At 43.0% G+C, this 23,425-nt stretch overlaps 2 protein-coding genes across 3 annotated transcripts in view; one reads left to right on the plus strand and one right to left on the minus strand.

Annotated features, from left to right (window-relative positions):
* C8H21orf58 (chromosome 8 C21orf58 homolog) overlaps positions 1-13,522 on the plus strand; it is a 32,236-nt gene extending 18,714 nt beyond the window's left edge. Inside the window, exons 3-10 of one of the 2 annotated variants that reach the window (XM_066575726.1) lie at positions 2,467-2,527; positions 4,051-4,124; positions 4,232-4,423; positions 7,031-7,145; positions 7,396-7,532; positions 9,327-9,565; positions 9,710-9,768; positions 13,290-13,522. In XM_066575726.1, coding sequence (XP_066431823.1) covers positions 2,467-2,527; positions 4,051-4,124; positions 4,232-4,423; positions 7,031-7,145; positions 7,396-7,532; positions 9,327-9,565; positions 9,710-9,755 — 864 coding nt within the window. In that variant the 3' untranslated portion in view covers positions 9,756-9,768; positions 13,290-13,522. The remainder of the gene's footprint in view (positions 1-2,466; positions 2,528-4,050; positions 4,125-4,231; positions 4,424-7,030; positions 7,146-7,395; positions 7,533-9,326; positions 9,566-9,709; positions 9,769-13,289) is intronic. The other variant, XM_066575725.1, reaches the window with a different exon arrangement.
* The window catches only part of LSS (lanosterol synthase), a 28,865-nt gene continuing 18,932 nt past the window's right edge, over positions 13,493-23,425 (minus strand). The window contains exons 14-22 of the mRNA XM_066575724.1: positions 21,195-21,245; positions 20,214-20,363; positions 20,039-20,135; positions 19,832-19,937; positions 19,223-19,288; positions 19,052-19,132; positions 17,723-17,887; positions 17,280-17,358; positions 13,493-16,301 (exon numbers count right to left, since the gene is read on the minus strand). Of these exons, the coding sequence (XP_066431821.1) occupies positions 16,176-16,301; positions 17,280-17,358; positions 17,723-17,887; positions 19,052-19,132; positions 19,223-19,288; positions 19,832-19,937; positions 20,039-20,135; positions 20,214-20,363; positions 21,195-21,245 (921 nt within the window). The 3' untranslated portion in view covers positions 13,493-16,175. The remainder of the gene's footprint in view (positions 16,302-17,279; positions 17,359-17,722; positions 17,888-19,051; positions 19,133-19,222; positions 19,289-19,831; positions 19,938-20,038; positions 20,136-20,213; positions 20,364-21,194; positions 21,246-23,425) is intronic.

The following is a 23,425-nucleotide window of genomic DNA, read 5'->3' on the forward strand; positions in this document are numbered from 1 at the left end:
AGCGCGGCTAATTTGGCCATCGGAGGCCGAAAATTAGTCGGCACCATGGAGACGAGGACGCCAGCAACGGAGCAGGTAAGTATAAAACTTTTGATAACTTCTGTATGGCTCATAATTAATGCACAATGTACATTACAAAGTGCATTAATATGGCCATACAGAAGTGTATAGACCCACTTGCTGCCGCGGGACAACCCCTTTAATGGGTTTCACCTGCCATCTTGGTTGGGCATGGCCAATTTTTACTGAGGTACATTAGTACTGTTGGTACACCAATGTTTTGGGGCCCTCACCTACAGTGTAATCATAGCAATTTGTATGTTCTTCGCCTGCACTCATGGTACAGAAGTGTGTGTGGGGTTGGCCTACACTTTAGCTACATAAATGTAACTTGGGCCTTGGCTATACTGCAGCTACTGAAATGGAACTAAGACTGCGCTCCCACTATACTGCTGCTTCGGAATTGTTCCTGGGGCCTGTGTAGGCTGCTACTATTACTGAAATGGAACGAAGACTGCGCTCCCACTATACTGCTGCTTCGGAATTGTTACTGGGGCCTGTGTAGGCTGCTACTATTACTGAAATGGAACTAAGACTGTGCTCCCCCTATAATGCTGCTAGTGATATGTTAGTGGGGCCTGTCGCTAATGCTACGGCTGAAATGTTACTAACTCTGGGCTCTGCCTATACCGCTGCTAATGGTATGTCTCTGGGGTGTGGAAACAGAGGCTTCCCAAAGACATGATGGCGGCGAGGCCATTTCCCACCAACGCTGTTACTGTTAAGGTGCATATAACCACGGACACGTGGAGAGGACACGTAGTGCCTCAAAAACATCCCCCGCCACGGCCCACTTAATCCTGGCCACATTCCGAAAACCAACAAAATAAAACCGTGCTACTAGGTCCGCAGTCACCACCACATTACCACCAACGCGGTTACTGTTAAGGTACATATTACCAGTCTGACTGGGTCATGCAGTGTGGGCCGAAGCCCACCTGCATTAAGCACGACATTACTACCTCAGCTGTGTTGGGCAATGCAATGGGATATTTTTGTGTATCGCCGGTGGGTTCCAGGGAGCCACCCATGCTGTAGGTGCACACGGAGTTTAACCTACATGTGTCCACTTGTAAAGAACCCCAGTCTGACTGGGGCATGCAGTGTGGGCCGAAGCCCACCTGTATTACGCACAACATTACTACCTCAGCTGTGATGGGCAATGCAATGGGATATTTCTATGTACCGCCGGTGGCTTCCTGGCACCCACCCATGCTGTGGGTCCACAGGGAATTATAAATGCATCTGTTTCCACTTGTAAAGAACCCCAGTCTGACTGGGGCATGCAGTGTGGGCCGAAGCCCACCTGCATTAAGCACGACATTACTACCTCAGCTGTGTTGGGCAATGCAATGGGATATTTTTGTGCATCGCCGGTGGGTTCCAGGGAGCCACCCATGCTGTCGGTCCACAGGGACTTCACAATAGGGAGTTGTACCTGCCTGTATCTATGAATTAAAAAGCCCGGTCTGACTGGGGCATGCAGAGACACCTTGACAGAATGAATAGTGTGTGGCACATAGGTTCCCCATTGCTATGCCCACGTGTGCAGCTCCTGATGGCGGTGGCACAGGATTCTATTTCTCATTGCTTCTGTACAGCATTGTGGGCTATCGCCCTGCCCCTTTTAAAGAGGGTCGCTGCCTAGCCGTGCCAACCCTCTGCAGTGTGTGCCTGCGGTTCCTCCTCATGGCAGACGCACTTCTAAATAGACATGAGGGTGGTGTGGCATGAGGGCAGCTGAAGGCTGCGCAGGGACACTTTGGTGTGCGCTGTGGGTGGGAGGGGGGGCGGTTGGGCAGCATGTAACCCAGGAGAAGTGGCAGTGGAGTGTCATGCAGGCAGTGATTGTGCTTTGTTGGAGGTAGTGTGGTGCTTAGCTAAGGTATGCCATGCTAATGAGGGCTTTTCAGAAGTAAAAGTTGTTGGGAGGGGGGGGGGCCCACTCTTGCCGCTATTGTGGCTTAATAGTGGGATCTGGGAACTTGAGATGCAGCCCAACATGTAGCCCCTCGCCTGCCCTATCCGTTGCTGTGTCGTTCCCATCACTTTCTTGAATTGCCCAGATTTTCACACAAGGAAACCTTAGCGAGCATCGGCGAAATACAAAAATGCTCGGGTCGCCCATTGACTTCAATGGGGTTCGTTACTCGAAACGAACCCTCGAGCATCGCGAAAAGTTCGTCCCGAGTAACGAGCACCCGAGCATTTTGGTGCTCGCTCATCTCTAGTAACCTCATAATTCTCTTATATTTGTATTCTTTATAATGTAGGAAAACAATCAAAATGGAATGTAAAAAATAAATGCACAGATGTCATTATAATGAACATACATATCCGCTGAGCAAACTTTTTAGCTGGGTATTGTTCTTAAATTTAAAAAAAACAGCTGTCTTGTCATTACAGAGATTAGAAAATGAGCGTGATATTGCAGATGATTCATCGGATACAGAGCCAGTTACAGCAAGTAAGAATTCAGAGGAAAATGATCCAGTCTATTTTACAGATCAGACGTTTGGTGGTTGCACAATGTGAACTTGGGCTATTGGTGACTGTTTGAAACCCCGAGATCTGGAGCTACGTCTAGAAGATTCTACTTACCGGAGCATGAGAACTATTGGAGTCTATGAATATATAATCCAGTTTCCATTATAAAATATATTATGCTATATACAGGAGAGACCAAATAGTTTTTCATAAGCACAAGTTGATTGTATCTACAGCGTATAGGCTGCCCATTCAGAAGAGCTACAGTCAGTATGAGATGATATGTGGTGCATAGCATTTTATTTAGTGCCCTTGTACTTGGAACAATTATTGTTCAGACTCTCTCTGGATCACGAAAATCTGAAGATAATTGGTCAGTGTAAATGCTGCCAGTGACTGAACAATGAAGGATAATTTGTTCGCTTATCATTCATTACTCAGTTTGTACGGGCCTAAAAATAAAAGACGATCACCCTCTGTAAACATCTATGCATGTTTACTATGAATGGAGGTGGTACTCTCTGGGCCGATTGTCGGGCAATGACAATCACTTGACAATCATCCTGTGTAAAAGGACCCTGAGAAATAAAATCTAACACAATCAACATTTCAAACTACTGACAAATCATCTGTAACTGATCGGTCATCTGTATAAAGCCAATAAATGATAAATAATCGGGGTATATAGTCTATAGCCAGCATTATTCAGCAACTATTCTATGCCTACAAGTTCTTGAGCAATAAATCCCATCATCGTCAGACGGGGGTGCTCAGGGCCTACCAGTAAAATTCATTTTGGGGGGCCCTGTGTAGCAACGTTCAAATATTACTTGATCCTTGTTCACAAATTCCTCACCGCTACATTCTGTAAAATAGTATTTTAGGCTGAAAAAAAGACTTGTGTCATCCAGTTCAGGCTGCTTTCCTGCAATGTTGATCCAGAAGAAGGTAAAAACTTCAATGAGGTAGAAGCCAATTTTTCTCATTTTAAGGAAAAACATTCCTTTCTTACTCCAATCTGGCAATCAGAATAACACCCTGGAACATGTAACATTGACTATAATAATATTGTTATACTCAGAAAAGGCATCTAGTCCCTCTTGAACTCTTTTATCAAATATGCCATCACCACGTTCTCAGGCAGAGAGTTCCATAGTCTCACTACTCTTACAGTAAAGAACCCCCTTCTATGTCGGTGTGGAAACATTCTTTCTTCTAGACATAGAGGACGCTCCCTTGTTACAGTCACAGTCCTTGGAACTAGTAGATCATGGAAAAGATATCTTTTTTTAACCCCTGATATACTTTGACGTAGCTATTAGGTTGCCCCTCAGTCATCTTTTTTCTAAACTAAATAAGGGGGTAGGGGGCTGAGGGCCCACCCTGAATTAGGGCCCTCTGAGGATTCCGTGGGTCATTTAAAGCTTGAATTCAATGCAAGTAACACGTGTGTTGGTGGTTGGGGAGCATTTACTTTAGTAATACAATGCCTTGTTTTTTCAGGGAGCTGTGATGGTCAGGAAGAGGCTTTACAATCTGCGCTGCGCAGGAGAAAGGATCTGCTACACAAATTACGAGTAAGTAAACCATATCTCTAGACTATTTCAAAATGCAAGACAATTAATATATTGGTCTTTTATTGATACTATTATATTTATCCTGACTCTTAACCTTTCAAACATAGGAGCAACAGCTCTTAGAAGAAATAGCTAGGCCTCATACCTGGGAAGGGACACGCAGGAAAAGAAATAACATAGATCAAATTCCTCCCATACATCTCTATCACACAGCACCTCCTCCAGAACCTCCCATGCGCTATTATCCTCCACCACCTCCACCTCCTCCACCAGAACCACCAAGAATCATCCAGCAACAGGTAAAGAGTAACAGAAAACATATATCCAATAAATGTGCTCCAAAATACAGCATTGTGGTCTTCTTGTTTCACTCTGGTTATCCCCACCTTAGAGTCCCATAGAACTGAGTGTGAGTTATGGAAGCAATGTAGCACTGTGAGCTTGGCTCTTTCTGTATTTAGGGCCATCTCTAATTTAATCACAGCCTGGATTCGAAGGATGGCATCCTCCTCACTAGCTGAGATAGGGTTAGGGGACCTCTGTTCTGGAGATAGGTGCAGGTTGATTTGAGCCCCCCAGAAATCCATCCTGTGGATATACTAAAAATGATTAATATCGGAATAAGCCTTTAAGGTTTTGGGTCCATTACATTAAAATTAATAGTGAATAATAGTTCAATAATGATTAATAGTGAATAATAGTTTTCAAGTGTTTTAATAGTGAACATGAAAGCATACATAGTATAGTGGCAACTTATCCTTTTGCCTTAGTCTCATGTTATAATGGCAAAATCACAAATATCAATTTCTATAAAAGAATATAAACTATATCAGATGATGTTTGCTTTCTTGTTCATGATCACTTTTTTTAGGGAAAACTAAGTATTACATCCAACTATTCTAATTAGAGCTGCAGCTTCTTAAAGCCCCCATACACATTATGCATTTTAGTTGTCTAAGTCCGTCGATAATGGAAAGAAAGATCGGGGATATTGAATTGCAACACCCAATCCCTTTTTTTTTCTGGGATAAGCCGCTGCCAGTGCTCTTTGGCTGCGGCTTACGTCCCTGAACACATGAACATTCAGCTGAATTGGGGAAAACAGCTATTGGACAAACGATCATTCTTCCGACAGTTGTTAAATGTCGCGGCTTGTCGATCGTGACAGCATCGCGGCCTCGACACAGGCCAAGACCTGTCGCCTTGTTATGCAGGACAAGGGTTAATGCTCCATGTGCAGAGGCTGCTGGTTGTTTGTCTCTCTTTGCTGCATAGATGCATGCTGATGATTAGTCATTCCTAGAAGAAGGTCGGGGGGGTGGTTCTCTAATTCCTCCGGTGTGGAGAGCTTTATAGTCTTACCCCTTCCTTTTGCTTACCGCTGCTTATTTAGTTCATAGAGGAGTTGTTAGAGTGTGGTGTTCCTCTGTGCGGGGTGTCTTGCTACTATCTCCAGATAAGTGCTGCGGTTTCCTTTTCAGTTGTATTTCTGTTTTCATTTGTATTGCTTGCTGTGTTGGTTCATCTCTCCATGGGCTCCTATAGGGATAATCAGGGCCCAGGAAGAAGACCATGGGGCTGCCTTTATCGAGGCGATGACTCTGCTTCTAGGCAGGGACCCTTCACCCCCCTGCTAGGTTAGGACCAGGCTTCCTTCTCCCTGGAGTGGTGCTACTGTTCAGCATAGTGTGGTGTGTGTCTCTTTCCAGCAGTGTGTACGTTCTCTGACGCTGTGTAGTACGCTTGTGTAGCAAGGGCTTTACATTCTGGTTTTTGTACTCCTGTTGTGGTGCGCACTGTTCTACAGTGCATAGTATTATCAACTGCAGTAGTTGTGAACGTCACCCTGTGTCCGTGCGGAGCATGGTGCTCATGTGCCGCACGGACATGACATTAAAGTTATAAGGGCAGCCTTAGTGGCTCTCCATTCAACATCACAGGCAGGTCCTGAGTGGTGACGCCACCATGACATCCGTATGCCCTATTATGCTGTCAAAAATACAGGAGCCCTCAAAAGACCTATGAAGTTCAATGGGGTCCATCAGTGTCAGGTTGGAAGTGTTTGAAAATAGGCCCATTACTTCGTCTCAACATAGCTTCTATTGTAAGTGGAAACTTAAAGGGGTTGTCCCGCGAAAGCAAGTGGGGTTCAGCACTTCTGTATGGCCATATTAATGCACTTTGTAATGTACATCGTGCATTAATTATGAGCCATACAGAAGTTATTCACTTACCTGCTCCGTTGCTAGCGTCCCTGTCGCCATGGTGCCGTCTAATTTCAGCGTCTAATCGCCCGATTAGACGCGCTTGCGCAGTCCGGTCTTCTCCCTGGTGAATGGGGCCGCTCGTGCCGGAGAGCTGGTCCTCGTAGCTCCGCCCCGTCACGTGTGCCGATTCCAGCCAATCAGGAGGCTGGAATCGGCAATGGACCGCACAGAGCCCACGGTGCACCATGGGAGAAGACCCGCGGTGCATCGTGGGTGAAGATCCCGATGGCCATCTTAGTAAGGTAAGGAAGAAGTTGCCGCAGCGCGGGGATTCGGGTAAGTACTAAACGTTTTGTTTTTTTAACACATGCATTGGGTTTGTCTCGCGCCGAACGGGGGGCCTATTGAAAAAAAACAAAACCCATTTCGGCGCGGGACAACCCCTTTAATAAAAATTGATAATGGAAAAATATAAAATAAGAAATAGAAGGAAGGGCACAAAAGAGGAAGAAGAGAAATGCATCTATCACTGCCACTCAGGTGATTGTCCACCTAAATTGTCCTATGGACATATATCCAAAATGCTACTTCTCCCAAATTGTAGACAGTTTCTTTATCAGAGTTTCAATATTTTGCAAAATTTTGGAAAACACCCTTTATACCCATTAGCCTGATTGTACATAATGTATTTATTTACAGTTACCCCAACAGCCAGCAACTATAATCCAGCAGTTACCTCCACAGCAGCCGCTGATCACTCAGATCCCTCCTCCACAAGCCTATCAGCCGCCACGTTCCGGGAGTATTAAAGAAGGTGAGAAGTTATCCACAGATTTTAATGGGGTTGTCATTTTTAGAACATACAGAGCAGGAACAGATATAGCAAAGGAAAAGCTGAATGGACTTGGAAAAACTTGAAGAAAAAACAAGGGTTTTCATTGGATTCATTTTTAGACTTAAAAGCTATATAAGCCTATTTGTTCCATTGGGATTAATGATCAGCAAACTACTCGGTCATACTGATTGTCCAGAATAACCTATTTTTAATCTCTTTTCTCTCACAGATATGGTAGAGATGATGCTTATGCAAAATGCCCAAATGCACCAGATCATTATGCAGAATATGATGCTGAAAGCACTGCCCCCTATGGCTTTGTCACAAGCTGCCGGAAACACACCACAAGCGCTGCCTCAGTCACAAGTACATGTGCTCCTTGCTAGGATTTTAGCAACTTTTGTCTCTATCTTCATTTGTATGCTGTTTAACTAGGAAAGCATTTGTTACCTACATGTATAATGAAAAAGTTTGGTACGGTGTTAGCCAGTAGAGCAAAATGTGATTGCTCCCAGCAAGAGAAACCAAGTACTCTTGTAGATATGATACCTTTTAATGGCTAACAAAAATATGTGATGTGCCATAAGTATGTATGTGTATAAATATGCATGTCTCTACGGATCCATTTCATTATGCCTTGATGAAGGACTGAGAGTAAAAGTTTAAAAGCTCGCTATAACATTATGTATTTTTGTTAGCCAATTAAAGGTATCATATCTACAAGATTACTTGGTTTCTCTTATTGGGAAGAATCACATTTTACCTACATGTTAAACAGGATGTGTAACAGCCTGCAGCTGCTGGTCTGGCTGGAAGGTCTGCACTGGCTTTTGGGGGTGGCACCGCTGGATCGGGGTGTCGGGTAAGTATAAGAAATACCTCCCCAGACTCCAGGGAACCTGCTGTGTGAGCACCATAACTTAGTTTATGCTGTTCACTCCTGGTGACAGGTTCCTTTTCACTAATTGGGATCAATTAAAAAAGACTAGATACCAGCCTGTATATTCAAGGTCATGGCCAGCTGTTTAAAAATGTTAGTTCTTATGAAAAAATAAGTAGAAGAATCAGAGTGAAATGATATTGGATAGAAACAAGCTGTAACCCTTTCACTGTTGGGTGACCTGTGCTCCTCCCATAGCAGTGAAGACAATTTGAAGTTTAAGGGTTATTTAAAATAAATACTCCATGGCCACTGAGCCTTGTAGCATATATAGCACATATAGCAGGGCTTTGGGGGTGGGCTGAGCCCACTGAGTGATTTTCAATAAACAACAGCTCAGGGACCTTCTGCAGTGACAGGAAGAAAGCAGCATGCTGTCAATCATTTGTAAGTTCATGTTAGGGGGGCCCTCCATAGCTTATAGGCTCCGCAATTCCGACCACTATTGCTACGCCACTGCTCAAGAAGGGTGCAGCAACCTGTCTGTATAGTTGCACATTGGCAAGTCCAGTCAGTGCCTCTGATTGCCTGGAGGCCCCCTTGGGAATTGGAGCTAGGAGAAATTGCCCATTTTGCCCCCCCCCCCCCCCCACCTTCCCACCTTTCCCCAATTCCAGCCTTGCCCCAGATAGCCCAAAGCCAAACCAGTGTGTGGCAAGGTGGATTCACATCTCTCTGCCTGACAGGTTGCATCAGCTGATAGCTAGGACTCTGCTCTCCAATGCAGTTCCACTGAAGAGAATATACAGTATGTTTGATATGCCAACCATTCAAATAATGCTACATTATAATAAATTTAAATGTACATGTAATAAAGTTAAATGCATATATAGTTCATTATTTTCAAACAAAATAGGTGTCCCTTCTGGATATTCCTTGTTAGAAAAGTACCCGCTATGGTGCATAAATGATTCTGTGCAGCCACTTATAGTCCTGAATTTATGGGTGACCAGGTAACACATGGTCACTTTGAGTTCACCAGAGGGGAAGCCATGCTTGTGAATGGGTATGTCCCTCTACGATGTCCATAGTCCCCTAACTGGGCATGTAGAAAACGGTTCTGCAGATGGCACATTCTCTTTTATAATGCTCATCATCATAATAACCTAATATTACTGATATAGTACTTAATTTGTAGACATGAATCTATAATGACAAATAACTATAACTATAACACTGTTACCATTCAATGCATTTTTGACAGTTTTGTATCTCTTCAGGACCTTCACATGGGCAACCCTGTACTAGTGAAAGCTGAAAAGATCCGTCCATCATCAGTACACCATCACCACCACTATACACCACCCGGCCTTCCACCTGTTGCTCCCTCAGTGCAGCCAACAATGGGATATCCAATGTGGCCTCAAATGCCTTCAAACACCATGGGACAAATGGGAGGATTCCCTCAGGCGGTGCACCACGTGACTGGTCCAACTACAACACTTCCAGCAATGCACATGTAAGACATCCGTGGAACAGAACATTTCATGGTGGAACCACCAATATATCTCACCAGCTTAGTACACAAATCAACAAATTACATCATTTCTTACTTATTCCTGATTTGCTTTATCTGTCCGCTCATAACCTTTCCTATTTTAAGTGCAGCAATGGATGGAATCTCACCCAGAGTCCCGAGCGTACTATAAGACCATGATCAAGGTGAGAGTCCAAGATTCCTACATTATTACATTACACAGGGTGGGCCACAGACAGGTAGACCGCCTCCGATCCAGCATCATACTCTTATTAAAGCTGTCTAAAAGACAATCTGTCTTTGTTCTCCATAACATCCGAATCGAATGCAGCTTTCATTTTATCTCAGCGGTAAAAGAAATGAAAGCTGCGCTGTGATTGGTTACAATGGACAACAAGGACAGATTTGCTTTTACACAGCTTTCATAAGAGTGTGATGCTGGTTCATTTTCCGTGGCCCACCATGTATATTTACATTTCACATGTGATATATTCTGGAGAGGTTAAAGGGGTCTTCCAGTTTCATCTAAAGTCTTTACATTAAAGGGGTGGTCTCGCGAAACAAAGTGGGGTTATACACTTCCGTATGGCCATATTAATGCACTTTGTAATATACATCGTGCATTAAATATGAGCCATACAGAAGTTATTCCACTTACCTGCTCCGTTGCTAGCGTCCTCGTCTCCATGGTTCCGTCTAAATTCGCCGGCAGCTTGCTTTTTTAGACGCGCTTGCGCAGTCCGGTCTTCTCCATTCAGCACGAGCCGCTTCAGTGTGCTCCCCGCTACAGCTCTTCTGCGCATGCGCAGACGAGCTGTCACTGCTCGGGAGCGCGCTGGAGCGGCCATTCTGTACCTTCCTCTGTTAGAGGAAGGTGCAGAGCCACCCAGCTGTCCGGAGAAGCCGCCCAGCTGTCCCGCCGTCCAGCTGTCCTGGTAAGTGATGGGCCGGGGGGGGCTGCCGCTGCGATGGGGGGGCTGCCGCTGCGATGGGGGGGCTGTCGCTGCGATGGGGGGGGGCTGTCGCTGCGCCGGGGGAACTAGCGCTGGGCCGGGGGAACTAGCGCTGGGCCGGGGGGGGGCTTTCGCTGCGCCGGGGGAACTAGCGCTGGGCCGGGGGAACTAGCGCTGGGCCGGGGGGGGGGGCTGTCGCTGCGCCGGGGGGGTTGCCGCTGTGATGGGGGGGGGGGGGGGCTGCGCCGGTTACCTGCTGCCTGGCGGTGGGTGACTGGTCGGCGGCTGCGGTGGGTCCGGTCGGCGGCTGCGGGGCGTCTGGTTGCCATGGAGACACAGCTGGTAGCGTCTCGGGAGCGCGCACGTCGGGCTGCAGCGAGCGACGGGAAAAGAGCCGGCGGCCATCTTGGGGAAACTTTTATAAGTTGCTGAAACGCTGGAACGGTAAGTACGAACCAGCTAGAAATGTCATTTACAGGGGGGCTTAGTAATGTATGCTTAATGGGGGGGACTGGGCAAAAAAAAAAATTCACTGCTTCCTCGAGACATCTCCTTTAAGTTATAGAATATTCTAATTTCCTATGTGCTACATTTACTTGCCATTCCCCAGATCTTTGGTTGCTTTTAGTGAATAAATATTATTCTTTACATGCTGAGTCTTTCTGTCTGCTTAGAACTAGATAGTATCCAGTTAAAGCTACATTTACACGAGAGCTCTCGGCCGCACGTTCACCACCCTTAAGTAATCCTCTAAACAGCCTGAAATACATGAGCATATATTGTAGCAAACTATCAGGACGAGAGATAGATTTGTGCTATGGTGCCTTTAGGCCGGTTTTATATCTGAGTGGAACCTCCAGCTGGAGGTTCTGTTGCAGATCCAGCTCAAAATACCAAAAAAAGCACTGCATGCAGCAGTTTTTCTTCTATCTAAAAGTTGGGCAGCATGGCGGAAACCGAATGGACCCCATTATAGTCAATGGGGTCCGTTCAGTTCCATTCTAAGACAGAGCCGTTTGGCCACAGGAATTCCCCTCTCCTGCTTCCCGAACATAGCAGGAAAGTGGAAGCCTGGGCGGAGGTGTGAAACCACCATATACTAATTATCGTCACAATTATTTGATGAATGTGAATCAAGTAAAAATTATTATTGGCGGCACAATCTGTAAATGTTGTTGGTAGCAAAACCTACATTTAGAACAGCCAATGCTGCTAAGTACACAGACATTGTGAGACACGTCTCTGGGCAACACTGACATTCTTCACAAAGATGGCCGCAAGTGTTTTAGGCAGCACCACTTATGTAAACTGGATATTTAGGTACACCGTCCTCTACAGTTGACCATTATCCTTAGAATACCAGATGACAACATTAACCCCTTAAGCACATGGCCCATTTTTATTTTTTCCTCTCCACTTTAAAAAAAATCATAACTTTTACTTATCCATTAACGTACCTGTCTGAGGGTTTGTTTTTTGCGGGACGAGTTGGATTTTTCAATTGTACTATGTAATGTACCATATGATGTTCCAAAAAACGTTAAAAAAATTTTAAGCTGAGTGAAATGGAAAAGAAAAGCAATTCCGCCGTCTTGGGAGGGGGAGGGGGGATTCTGTTTCTAAGGTGTACCACTAGAGCAAAAATGGCATGATAACTTTATTCTATGGGTCAGCATGATTACTACGATACCAAATTTAGGGTGGTTTCACATCTGTGGCAGAGTTTCCGCTTAAAGGTATAGGTAAATATAGAATTTTTCTTTTTTAAAGGGGTTGTCCCACGAAACAAAGTGGGGTTATACACTTCTGTATGGCCATATTAATGCACTTTGTAATGTACATTGTGCATTAATTATGAGCCATACAGAAGTTATTCACTTACCTGTTCCATTGCTAGCGTCCTCGTCTCCATGGTGCCGTCTAATTTTCAGGGTCTAATCGCCCGATTGGACGCGCTTGCGCAGTCCGGTCTTCTTCTTTTCTGAATGGGGCCGCTCGTGCCGGAGAGCGGCTCCTCGTAGCTCCGCCCCGTCATGTGCCGATTCCAGCCAATCAGGAGGCTGGAATCGGCAATGGACCGCACAGAAGACCTGCGGTCCACCGAGGGTGAAGATCCCGGCGGCCATCTTCACAAGGTAAGTAAGAAGTCACCGGAGCGCGGGGATTCAGGTAAGCACTATCCGGTTCTCTTTTTTAACCCCTGCATCGGGTTTGTCTCGCGCCGAACGGGGGGGGCTATTGAAAAAAAAAAAACCCATTTCGGCGCGGGATAACCCCTTTAATAACAGAACCCCTTTAAGTAAAAACGTTACCCTTCCTGACCGACGTCACAGGTCTCTCACTAGCCAAGCCAGAAACCTACTGCACACTGATGACAGGAGAAACTCAGAATCAGCTGTCTGTATATGGATTCTGGCTTGGTTCTCAATTCCCAGTCATTGTTATAAGGCTTGTATAAAGAGTCTAACATTGACTTGCAGGAATGCTGCATTCCAATAGGTGGTGTTGCAGAGGTATTGTTCCATCTTCCTTATTTACCCACAGATAGCAAACAGAGATCTTGAAATAGTGAGGAACAGTGTATAGTATTTCCTTTCCTTCCTTCTGGGATTATTTTTAGATCTGTTGGGACTAAATCATGATGTATTTTGCTATATCTAAGTATTTTCCCTCTTAGAATAAAATCAATTATCTTCATTTTTTTGCAGTTAAAATGTTTTTTTTGTTTCTTCTTTCAATAACATTTCTTACAGAAAATCAATTGTTCAGCCAGGAAATATCTTTTGAATTGACACTGAGCAATTCATCTGGGAAGTCTGTTGACGAACAGCCATATTCTCATCTAAAGGCAGTACAATCTGCTGGGTGAATCAATGGAGAGCTGCCGGTCATCATACCTAAGAGATTCTTCTGACAATGTGTTCTAAATGTAATAAGAAAAGACAAACAAATGTACAAGGATACAACTAAGTGTTTTATTTGCATATTTTAATAAATTGTAAAAAAAAACAGATTTCTTCTATTTTACAATGACAAAAGAATTAAAGAAAATAGGCGTTTCTGAAGTCTGTGAATGGACGTCAGCTTCTGTGGATGGATCATGGTCAAAGATCAAATAAATGAGTAAAATACTTTTTTAGTTACAGTTATTAACGACATAATCAAATGATGAAAGCGGCGTTGTTTTTATGGATTCTGAAATAAAAGCTACATTTTTAAGAGAGTGCTGGAGTTCTATGCATTCATTGGAGTAACCCACTCTATGTACATCAGTCTTGATGGTTAGCCAAGTGCTTCCTCTGAGCAGATTGCCACTTGCAGCCCCTTCTGAATTATCTCCTTTTAAATGGGAAGGACATCAATTTTCCAAAAAAGGGATTCAGACAGAACCTATGCAACAAAACTATAGTCTTCTACTGCTGAAATGGAAGACCAAATAACTGGAAGAGGAAGCCTGGAGAATGATGCCAAGAATGATTGCATCTCACAGAATTGAATGTGTGGGTAATACTTTTTTATTGATGGTAAAAGCCAGCAATAAAATGCGTTTTGAGGTGTACGGCCTCTTCATCAGTTAAGCGGGGATATAAACTAAGGACCACAATAATCATAAGATAAATGGTTGACAGAAAAACAGGGGGGGGAGAAGTAATAGTGCAAATAAACATAAACAGGTGTAAACAATAATTCATCCTAAATTAACCCCTTTAGTGGCACGCCTGGAAAATCTCCCTGGCTTGCTGCACTGACCATGGAGTTAAACCCCGCAAGATTTCCGTGGACAGCTCTAGTGCTGAAATGTGCAGAGCACTGAGCTGTGATCTGAAATCTTCCAGGGTTTTTACTTGCATTGTTTACTCATTTACAAAACCTGCCCTGACAAAAACCCCTGACATGGTAATAATAAACCTACCACTGAAGGGGTTAAAATATTGTTGAAAATGACAATAAATTAATAAATCAATCAATACATGGTAAAATAATAATAAAACATAATTAAGTAGGCAATAACTGAATGGAAATGTAGCACGTTAAAATATAGGAATAAAATAATGAGATTAAATAATATGATAAAATCATATAGAATTGATAGACCCGGTGACATTGTGGATTTACATAGACAATGCAAAAATTGTGATGTGGTGTAGTAAAATTATATTGGAACACTAAGATACATATACAATTTTTATAAGAAAATACAAGTAAATATGCATTGAAGCTGAAAACTGTATACAGGTACGTACAAAAATAAAATAAAATTCATATCTAAATAAGAACATTGACTGTCTTGGACTCGGAACCAATCGTCTAAGTAACATCACTGTATAGACGTATATCATTTTATTCCTGTTTTTAAGGTCCTACGTTTTTATTTGATTTCCTAATGTATTTTCTCTTATCTTTCCAAGTATTTTGTTTATTTATTCATTTGTTGTTATTTTCATTTATGATGTTAATGTTTATTTGCACTCCCTATTTCTCCCCATTTTTTCTTTGTGCCTTTTCCTTCCCACTATTTTTGTTTATGATCATTGTGGTTCTTAGTTTACATCCTAGCTAACTGATGAAGAGCCCTTGTGCCTTGAAACATGTGTTATGGATGGCTTTTACCATCAATACAAAAGTACTATCCACACATTCGATTCTGTCAGATACAATCATTATTGGCGGATTGCACCACAATCCTGGCTTTTTCTTACAATGCTCTTAAATATTTTTTTTAATTAGTGGTTATCACAAACAATGTACTTCACAATGTTATTTTCCAATGTATACTGTATATCTATGATCAAAAGAGCATTTTGACTGGATAACCCATTTAAGAAATTGCACCAATTTGGGAACATTTGCTAGTGATGAAAACACTAATTATAAGGTTTGTGAAATTGCTGCTCAAGTGCATATAGTATGTGTTATTAATAAATTTGCTCTTAAGGCCTCTTTCCCACGAGCGGATATCAGCCGCCTGTTTTCACTGCTAAAGTCCCTCTGCTCTCCTCCTACCATGCAGGCTCACTTCTGCTCTCCTCCCCGCTGGCTCTCTGCAATAGAAGGGGGTGGAACAGGGGTGAGGCTAAACGCTGCCCTGCCCATTGCTGGCTGTGGATAAGGGGTGTGGGCGGAGCTAAGATCCTGCCCTCTCCCCTTGTCCATAGCCATTAATGGAAGGAGGCGGGACGGTGCTTAGCTCCGCCCCCACCCATTGCAAAGAACGAGCGTCAAGGAGAACAGAGGTGAGCCTGGGATAGGAAGGGAGGGGAAATGGGCAACGGCATGGTAGTATATGCGCCGGGACCCATGCTGTCTGAACGGGTGCACAAACGTTTGATTTGTGCGCCTGTTCACCAGTTTTATCTCTCCTAATGTAGCTTATATTGGCCACTGTGAAAACGGCTGGCTGATATACGCTCGTGGGAAAGAGGCCTAAGTGTTAATCACGTCTGGGTCAGCTTGTAATATACAGAACATATATCCAGTATAAAAGATAGCAAGAGAGGTATTGTAAAATGTTTATTTCCTATAGATACGTTGACTTGTATCCTAGTTTGTACAGTTTAATACAGCTACATTCTATCATCTGTAGTGGTCAGTTGTCACTATGTCTTTTAATGCTGCTGGTCCGGCTCTGTTATCTACTATCATTTAGCCAGGGAATTATTGGGGTGAAGACAGGAAAACCGTCCAAGTGTCCATATTGGGAATACATTTCGATATGAAGTGTAGCTGATCGCACAGCTCTTGTTAAAGACTCCTGAAATATTCTCCTGAAGAGTAAAGAGAGCATATGGTTTTAGGCAATATTTATACAGATGAGTGTGATATAATTAGGAGAAAATCTGACCTATATCGCACTTGTAAACCTGCGAGATTCAGGCTTCCGCAATGCGTCTTCATATTAAAACTCATGCGATTCTCATCGCTGAATATATGATTTTCACGCTTGTGAAAAAAAAATGACATTGTTCTAATAGTTGAAATGGAAAAAAAACACATCACACTCACATACAAATTGCATGGTATGTGAGTGCGATTTTTTTTTTTCACGCTTCCATAGGAAAGAGTGGGCAATAGTCGCAGCAGGATCACCCAAAAATAGGACATGCTACTATTTTTCGATCTTGCACTATTGGCTGAGAGCAAAAATTGCTCATGTAAATAAACCCATTGAAAGTAATGAGTTTCCACAGTAAAATTGCACAATTTGCATCACTGTGATATTTTTTCACGCACATGAAAAAAAAAAAAGAAATCACGTTTCAGTAGTAGAAATGTAAAAAAAATACATCGTACTTGCATGCAAATGCGATTTTTCTTTTCAAGCTCCTATAGTAAAGCATTGGCGATCCTTGCAACAGAATCACCTAAATATAGGACATTGTTAACAATAGGTTCTTTTCATACGTCATCTCACAATCGCACAGAACATGTGCGTGAAATGTGCCCATGTAAATACAGCCTTAACAGGTTTCTTAGTAAATAATGGGGTGAGCTAGAGCAGGTATAAAGAACCACTAAAGGGTTATTCCGGTAATATCAAGTTATCACCTATCCACAGGCTAGGGGATAACTATATGATCAGTGATGGTCCAACCACTGGAACACCCACCTATCAGCAGAACGGGCAATGAATGGAGTGGCAACACATGCTTGGCCACTGAGCTATTCATTTCAGTGGGTACTTCGGCAGTCCCATTGACATTGCAAATTCATATGTTTTATGTGATTGTTATCTTATGATGTACCTGAGGCCAGTCTCCATTGCAAAGTTGCTTCTCCAGTAGCAGTTTGACTCCTCTCTCCAAAACATCAATATTGGGAAACCTGAAAAGATCAATAAGCTCAAAGGACACTTAATATAACACAAAGCCCCAACCCTGTCATCCGGTTCAGCACTACTTTAGCAAAGCACATTAGGGTGGCCATAAACAGGCAGATGCCCCACAAACATGTCCAGCCGATGAGGCAGCTTCCTCTACTCTGATACACGCTACTCTACCATTGACACCATGTTCCCAGTAACAAGCACATGCCACCTTTTGTAAGCCTTCTTTACTCACTACTCAAGGTTTATAGCTCAATTTCGACTGTCCTTCTGACCAGACCACGTGCTAAGCTTTAACTACCGCTAGCTGTTCATATTTCATAGTGGAAGAGATCAGCTTATATATAATGTCATATAACTTACCTGACAGCCATAAGACCCAGCAACGCCCAGCATGTGTTGTGTATTTGAGAGTGGGCGCTCTGAACATATCTTCTCTCTTCACATGATTCAAAGTCTTCTCCCCAGCCTCCATCTTCCATTTGGCGAGAGAGAAGAAAATCACACGCCCGGGTGACCTCTGGACAACTGAAAGGAAAAAGGATACAAAAAGTTGTAAAAATCCATAGCTTAGATAGTAGACCTTAACAACTGTAACTTTTACAATTTAAAGGGGTTGGTCCAGGACTTTTAGGAATTTTCCTATTGATCACCTAACCTCATGATAGGTTATCAATAGTTAAATGGTAAGGGTCTCCCACTTAGGATCCCCGCTGTTCAGCTGATTCCTTGGCCTGCTGTCAGTACAGACAGCGGTGGAAGCAAATATGCTGTCTATATTGCCCTTGTTGATATTGCATTGAATTCAACAGGATCTGTGCCTGCAGTACCAAACTGCTGCAATATAGACAGAGCTATCTGCTTCCAATACTGTCCATACTGACAGCAGGCCCAGAATACAGAGTGGCAGATCTCCACCAATCACCATTAATAACCTATCCTGATGTTAGGTCATTAATAGAAAAATTCACAAAAATCCCAAACAACCCCTTTAACCCCTTTAGTGGCAGGTTTATTTTTTTTAAATGAGTCAACAATGCAATTAAAACCCCAGAAGATTTCAGATGACAGCTCAATCCTCTGCACATTTCAGCACTAGAGCTGTCCACAAAAATCTCCCAGGGTTTAACTGCATGGTCAGTGCAGCAAGCCCCGGAGATTTTCTGGGCGTGCCACTAAAGGGCCGTACTATTACAGTAAACAGCACTTAAAAATATTTCTTCCTTATGACCGTGATTTTGTAAAAAGTCTTGATCCTAGTCAACCTTCGTATGCCTTATTGTTACTACAAGTATCAAAAAATGACAGCTAATCTAAAAAAAGTTATAATTAAAGTTAGGGGTGAATCCAAATGTGGAGGATTTGCTGCAGTTTTTACGTGCGGATTTTCGCACGCAGCGTATTACAGTGTCATGTGAGTGGATGACATTTAGCAAATCTCAACCCAATGCAGTGGATATTTTCTGCCCAGAAAAGTGAAAAATGTTATGGATTTTCAAAAAGGCAACATATTCATTCACAAATGCATAGTGACATCCTGGCTAGAACATGTCACCATGTGCAGACTTACTTTAATAGCCTTTCACAACTTAGTGAACATGCAAAAGCTAAACACATTACTAGATGACCAAGTATTACACAATGTTTGAATATACACATTAGCCTTCTATATAACTTCTTGAAGAGACTCACCCATCCGAGTATTTATATCCCATGCAAGCAAAAGCCTCTAGTCCAAACCACATGCCGTATGTAAAGCATACACCCCAGGAGCTGGACAAGAGAGAAGTATATGAGACTATGATCAAATGACATGAAGAAATGCAAGAGTGATATAATACAAATTTTTTTCTTGACACTTGCCCTTCCCAGGAGCCATCTTTTCTCTGAACTCTTCGACAGTAATCCAGGCCTTGGTTAAGGGTTTCCCTGAATGGAGCAAAAAAAATGCAGATTAAAAAACAGTTACAATCTTGAGATAGACTCCTTCCTCTACCAAGGCTGGTTCCTTCCTCCGCAGTCACTTCTCTGCTGATAAGTAAAGCAGTGTATTGTCACGAAGTCATGGAATCACGGCCATCAAATAAAGCATATGGATGTAGTGTACTGCAAATGGGAAGATGGAACAATGCCTCTACAGCGCCACCTATTGGAAGGCAATATTCCAAAAAGTCAATGTTTGACCTTTTAAACAAGCCTTGTAACAATGACTGGGGATATAAACTAAAGCCAAAGTCTTCTCCAGAAGGAAACGATAAACTATATACAGACCACTAGAATTAGAGAAATGAAAATATTTGTAACATATAGCTGGAAAGTACTTGAAGTCATGTTAAAATGTTTACAGAAGTAATTCCATTAAAGAGTTTGTCAAATATATGAACAGTATACATCATTTTATGCACTTCAGTAGTTAAGAACTTTGAGAGTTCCCTGCTGACTAGAAGGAATGACTCTTGTATGACAAATCACCTGATGTCATCTGCTCTGTAGCTCGGGTCCCATGCGTGGTAATGTTTCAAAGCTTGCATTGCAGCGGATGTGCACTCCACATATGTGTAGTCTATCATAATATCCCCTGCAATAGGCAAATGCATTCAGTATTTTGCACATATCTAGTTGTGGATTTGCCCACAAGGCTTCTTATTAGGTAGAAGGACTACATTGTCATGTACGTACCAAACACTTCTGAAGGGTTAAGTAGTTCCAGCAAGCGGCCGCCACGCTTCGTTTCATAAGTAGCAAACCCCCCATCAGAATTCTTCATACTAAGCAGCTACAACATATCACAAATGTCACGTTACACTATAGAAAGTATCCAGTTGCTACAAACATACACTTGCAGGTTTCTTACCACATCTACAGCATCCCGTAATCTGTTCCTTGGAATATGTTCCGATAAGAAAGAACAGGTTTCTTGGAGCAACATTGCAGACTTCAGCCCCTCAGCAGTACAGTCTGCCACAATCCACCCACAATCACGGGTGCTGAATGGGAATCCTCCCTGTTTCACAATAAATAGTTACTTCTAAGTACCATAATGCCACCATAGTGATGAAAAATGGTTTTTTTTTATTAATTACGTACATATTTGCAAATAATAATACAATTTAAAGTTGTACATATGATGTGTGGTTTTGCAGTAAAATACATTTGCTATGTGTATCCAGGACAAATAATTTTTTCTCCTGGATGGTTTAATTGGGAAATGGCAAATAATGAGACCATCTTAGGGAAGTGCCAATTTAGCAATTATTTAATAGCTCAATTAGCCTTCATGTTAATTAAGATGGAGTACATTAAAGTGACCAATTGTTTTAGGTACAAATTACGGCACTGCAACCAGAGGGGCAGGAGGTATATTACCTATAGTTCTACTCTGCCGTCCCTACAATTGCAAGTCCTGTTTCTGGCTATCCAAGATGCCAACGTAATCTTCAGACTCCCTGATCCACACCGTGCATTGGTAATGTTACACTAACAATGCACTATACCTGCTATCTGATTGGCCTGCGTTGCTCACGTGATCAGCACTGACCAATCAAAGAGACATTCACAGTGTGCATTAGGTAGTTATAAAATTCCATACTGGATGGCTAAGAACTGGCAGATTGGAGGGGCAAAAAAGAACAACTACCGGTAATATAGCTCCTACCTCTCCGGTCCCAGGACAGAATTTTGTCTCAAAACCCGATGGTCGCTTTCATTTAAAAGGTCCAATGCGATAGTGAGACATTAGATTGGCTATATGTTTTCTTTGCCAGTAGGAAGAATTATTATATCCCTGCAAGAAACGTACAGTAACTATAAACACTCCTTCAGAAAATATACCCACCTTGTTCATTTGCCTGTAGTACTTCTTGTACTCCGGTGGGTTATCTGGTACCTGCAACACAAAGGGATGACTCACATAACATGCCAACAATTTTCTGAACTCATCGGTTTATAAAATAAAGTTATATCTGCCCTTTTAATGAATCCAACTCTTTTCTTAGATCTGTCAGAACTGTTCTCAAAGTCTCAGTGTATCAATTGACTGCCAGTGTGTCCTACGGTAGATGCTATAAACATCTTGTGTCCACGTCTTAAAGGGGTTGTCCCGCGGCAGCAAGTGGGTCTATACACTTCTGTATGGCCATATTAATGCACTTTGTAATGTACATTGTGCATTAATTATGAGCCATACAGAAGTTATAAAAAGTTTTATACTTACCTGCTCCGTTGCTGGCGTCCTCGTCTCCATGGTGCCGACTAATTTTCGGCCTCTGATGGCCAAATTAGCCGCGCTTGCGCAGTCCGGGTCTTCTGCTTTCTTCTATGGAGCCTCTCGTGCAGGATGTCGGCTCCGTGTAGCTCCGCCCCGTCACGTGCCGATTCCAGCCAATCAGGAGGCTGGAATCGGCAATGGACCGCACAGAAGAGCTGCAGTCCACGGAGGAAGAGGATCCCGGCGGCCATCTTCACCAGTAAGTATAGAAGTCACCGGAGCGCGGGGATTAAGGTAAGCTCTCCGGTAAGCTTTCTTTACGTCCCTGCATCGGTGTTGTCTCGCGCCGAACGGGGGGGGGGGGGTTGAAAAAAAAAAAACCCGTTTCGGCGCGGGACAACCCCTTTAAGACAATATTAACCCCTTAAGGACAGGGCCTATTTTGGCTTGACGAACTGTAGTTTTTTTTTGGTACCATTTTTGGGTACATAGACTATATTGTAAAACTTTTATAATTTTTTTTATGATCGTAGCGAGAGAAAACGCATCAATTCTGCCATAGATTTTTTTTTTTTTTTTTAAAGCGTTAATTATGCAGCATAACTGACACAATTAGAGATGAGTGAATCTACTCGGCCACTCCCCTTTTTCGCCCGAGCGCCGCGATTTTCGAGTACTTCCGTACTCGGGCGAAAAGATTCGGGGGGTGCCATGGGTGAGTGGGGGGTTGCAGCGAGGAGTGGGGGGTGGAGTGGGAGAGGGAAAGAGAGAGCTCCCCCCTGTTCCCCGCTGCTACCCCTCGCTCCGCCACGCCTCCCCCAACCCCCCGAATCTTTTTACCCGAGTATTGAAGTACTCGAAAATCGCGCTGGTCGATCGAGTAAATACTCGAAACGAGTAGGTTCGCTCATCTCTAGACACGATACTTTTTTTTTTCTGCGGGTCGGTACGGTTACAACGATACCGAAATTCTTACATTTTTTTTAGGTTTTTCCACTTTTCCACAATAAAACCCCTTTTTTTGGAAATTATTATTTTTTTCTAAACTCACTGCATTCAAAGCCCTATAACCTTTTTATTTTACAATGGACGGAGCTCTCTGAGGGCTTATTTTTTGCGAGACAAGCTTTAGTTTTTATTGGTACTATTTTGGGGTACACATGTTTTTTTTAATCACTTTTATTGCGCTTTTTGGGAGGCAAAATGCTAAAAATTAGCATTTTGCCTCAGTTTTTTAGCATTTTTTTAACGCTTTTTGCTGTGCGGGATAATAAGCATGTTCAATGTATTGTACGCGTTGATACCAAATATGTGGGATTTTTATTGTTTTTAAATTTTTTAATGCTAATATGAGAAGAAACATTTTTTAAACATTTTCTTTTACATTTTTAATTTTTGTGCTTTATTTTGCTCTTATTTTTACACAATTTGTGTCACTCTGAGGGACTTTTACTACAGCACTAATGATCGCTGCCATAAGGCATGGCAGGACTTCTCTCCTGCCATGCCTTATCGCTTTTTACAACGATCTTAGGCAATGCAATACAGGACGCCGGTATCTGGTGTCCTGTTGCCATAGCAACCAGCCGGGCGCTCCCTCTGTGAACCCTTTCCCTGCCGCGATCTACTTAGATCTACTAGTGACAGATGGCTCCCGCTGCGGGATAGCGTGAGATCTGCTATGATCTCGCGCTATCCCTATGACGTAAGGGTACGTCATTTTGCGGGAAGTACCACCCTGCCATGACGTACCCTTAAGTCATGGGGCGGGAAGGGGTTAAAGGGGTTGTCCAGTTACTGAACGGAAAAAAAACTATATCAATTTGGTATTGATATAATTGTACGGGTCTACAGAATTA

Source organism: Eleutherodactylus coqui, chromosome 8 (assembly GCF_035609145.1).
Source record: "Eleutherodactylus coqui strain aEleCoq1 chromosome 8, aEleCoq1.hap1, whole genome shotgun sequence".
Lineage (NCBI taxonomy): Eukaryota > Metazoa > Chordata > Amphibia > Anura > Eleutherodactylidae > Eleutherodactylus > Eleutherodactylus coqui.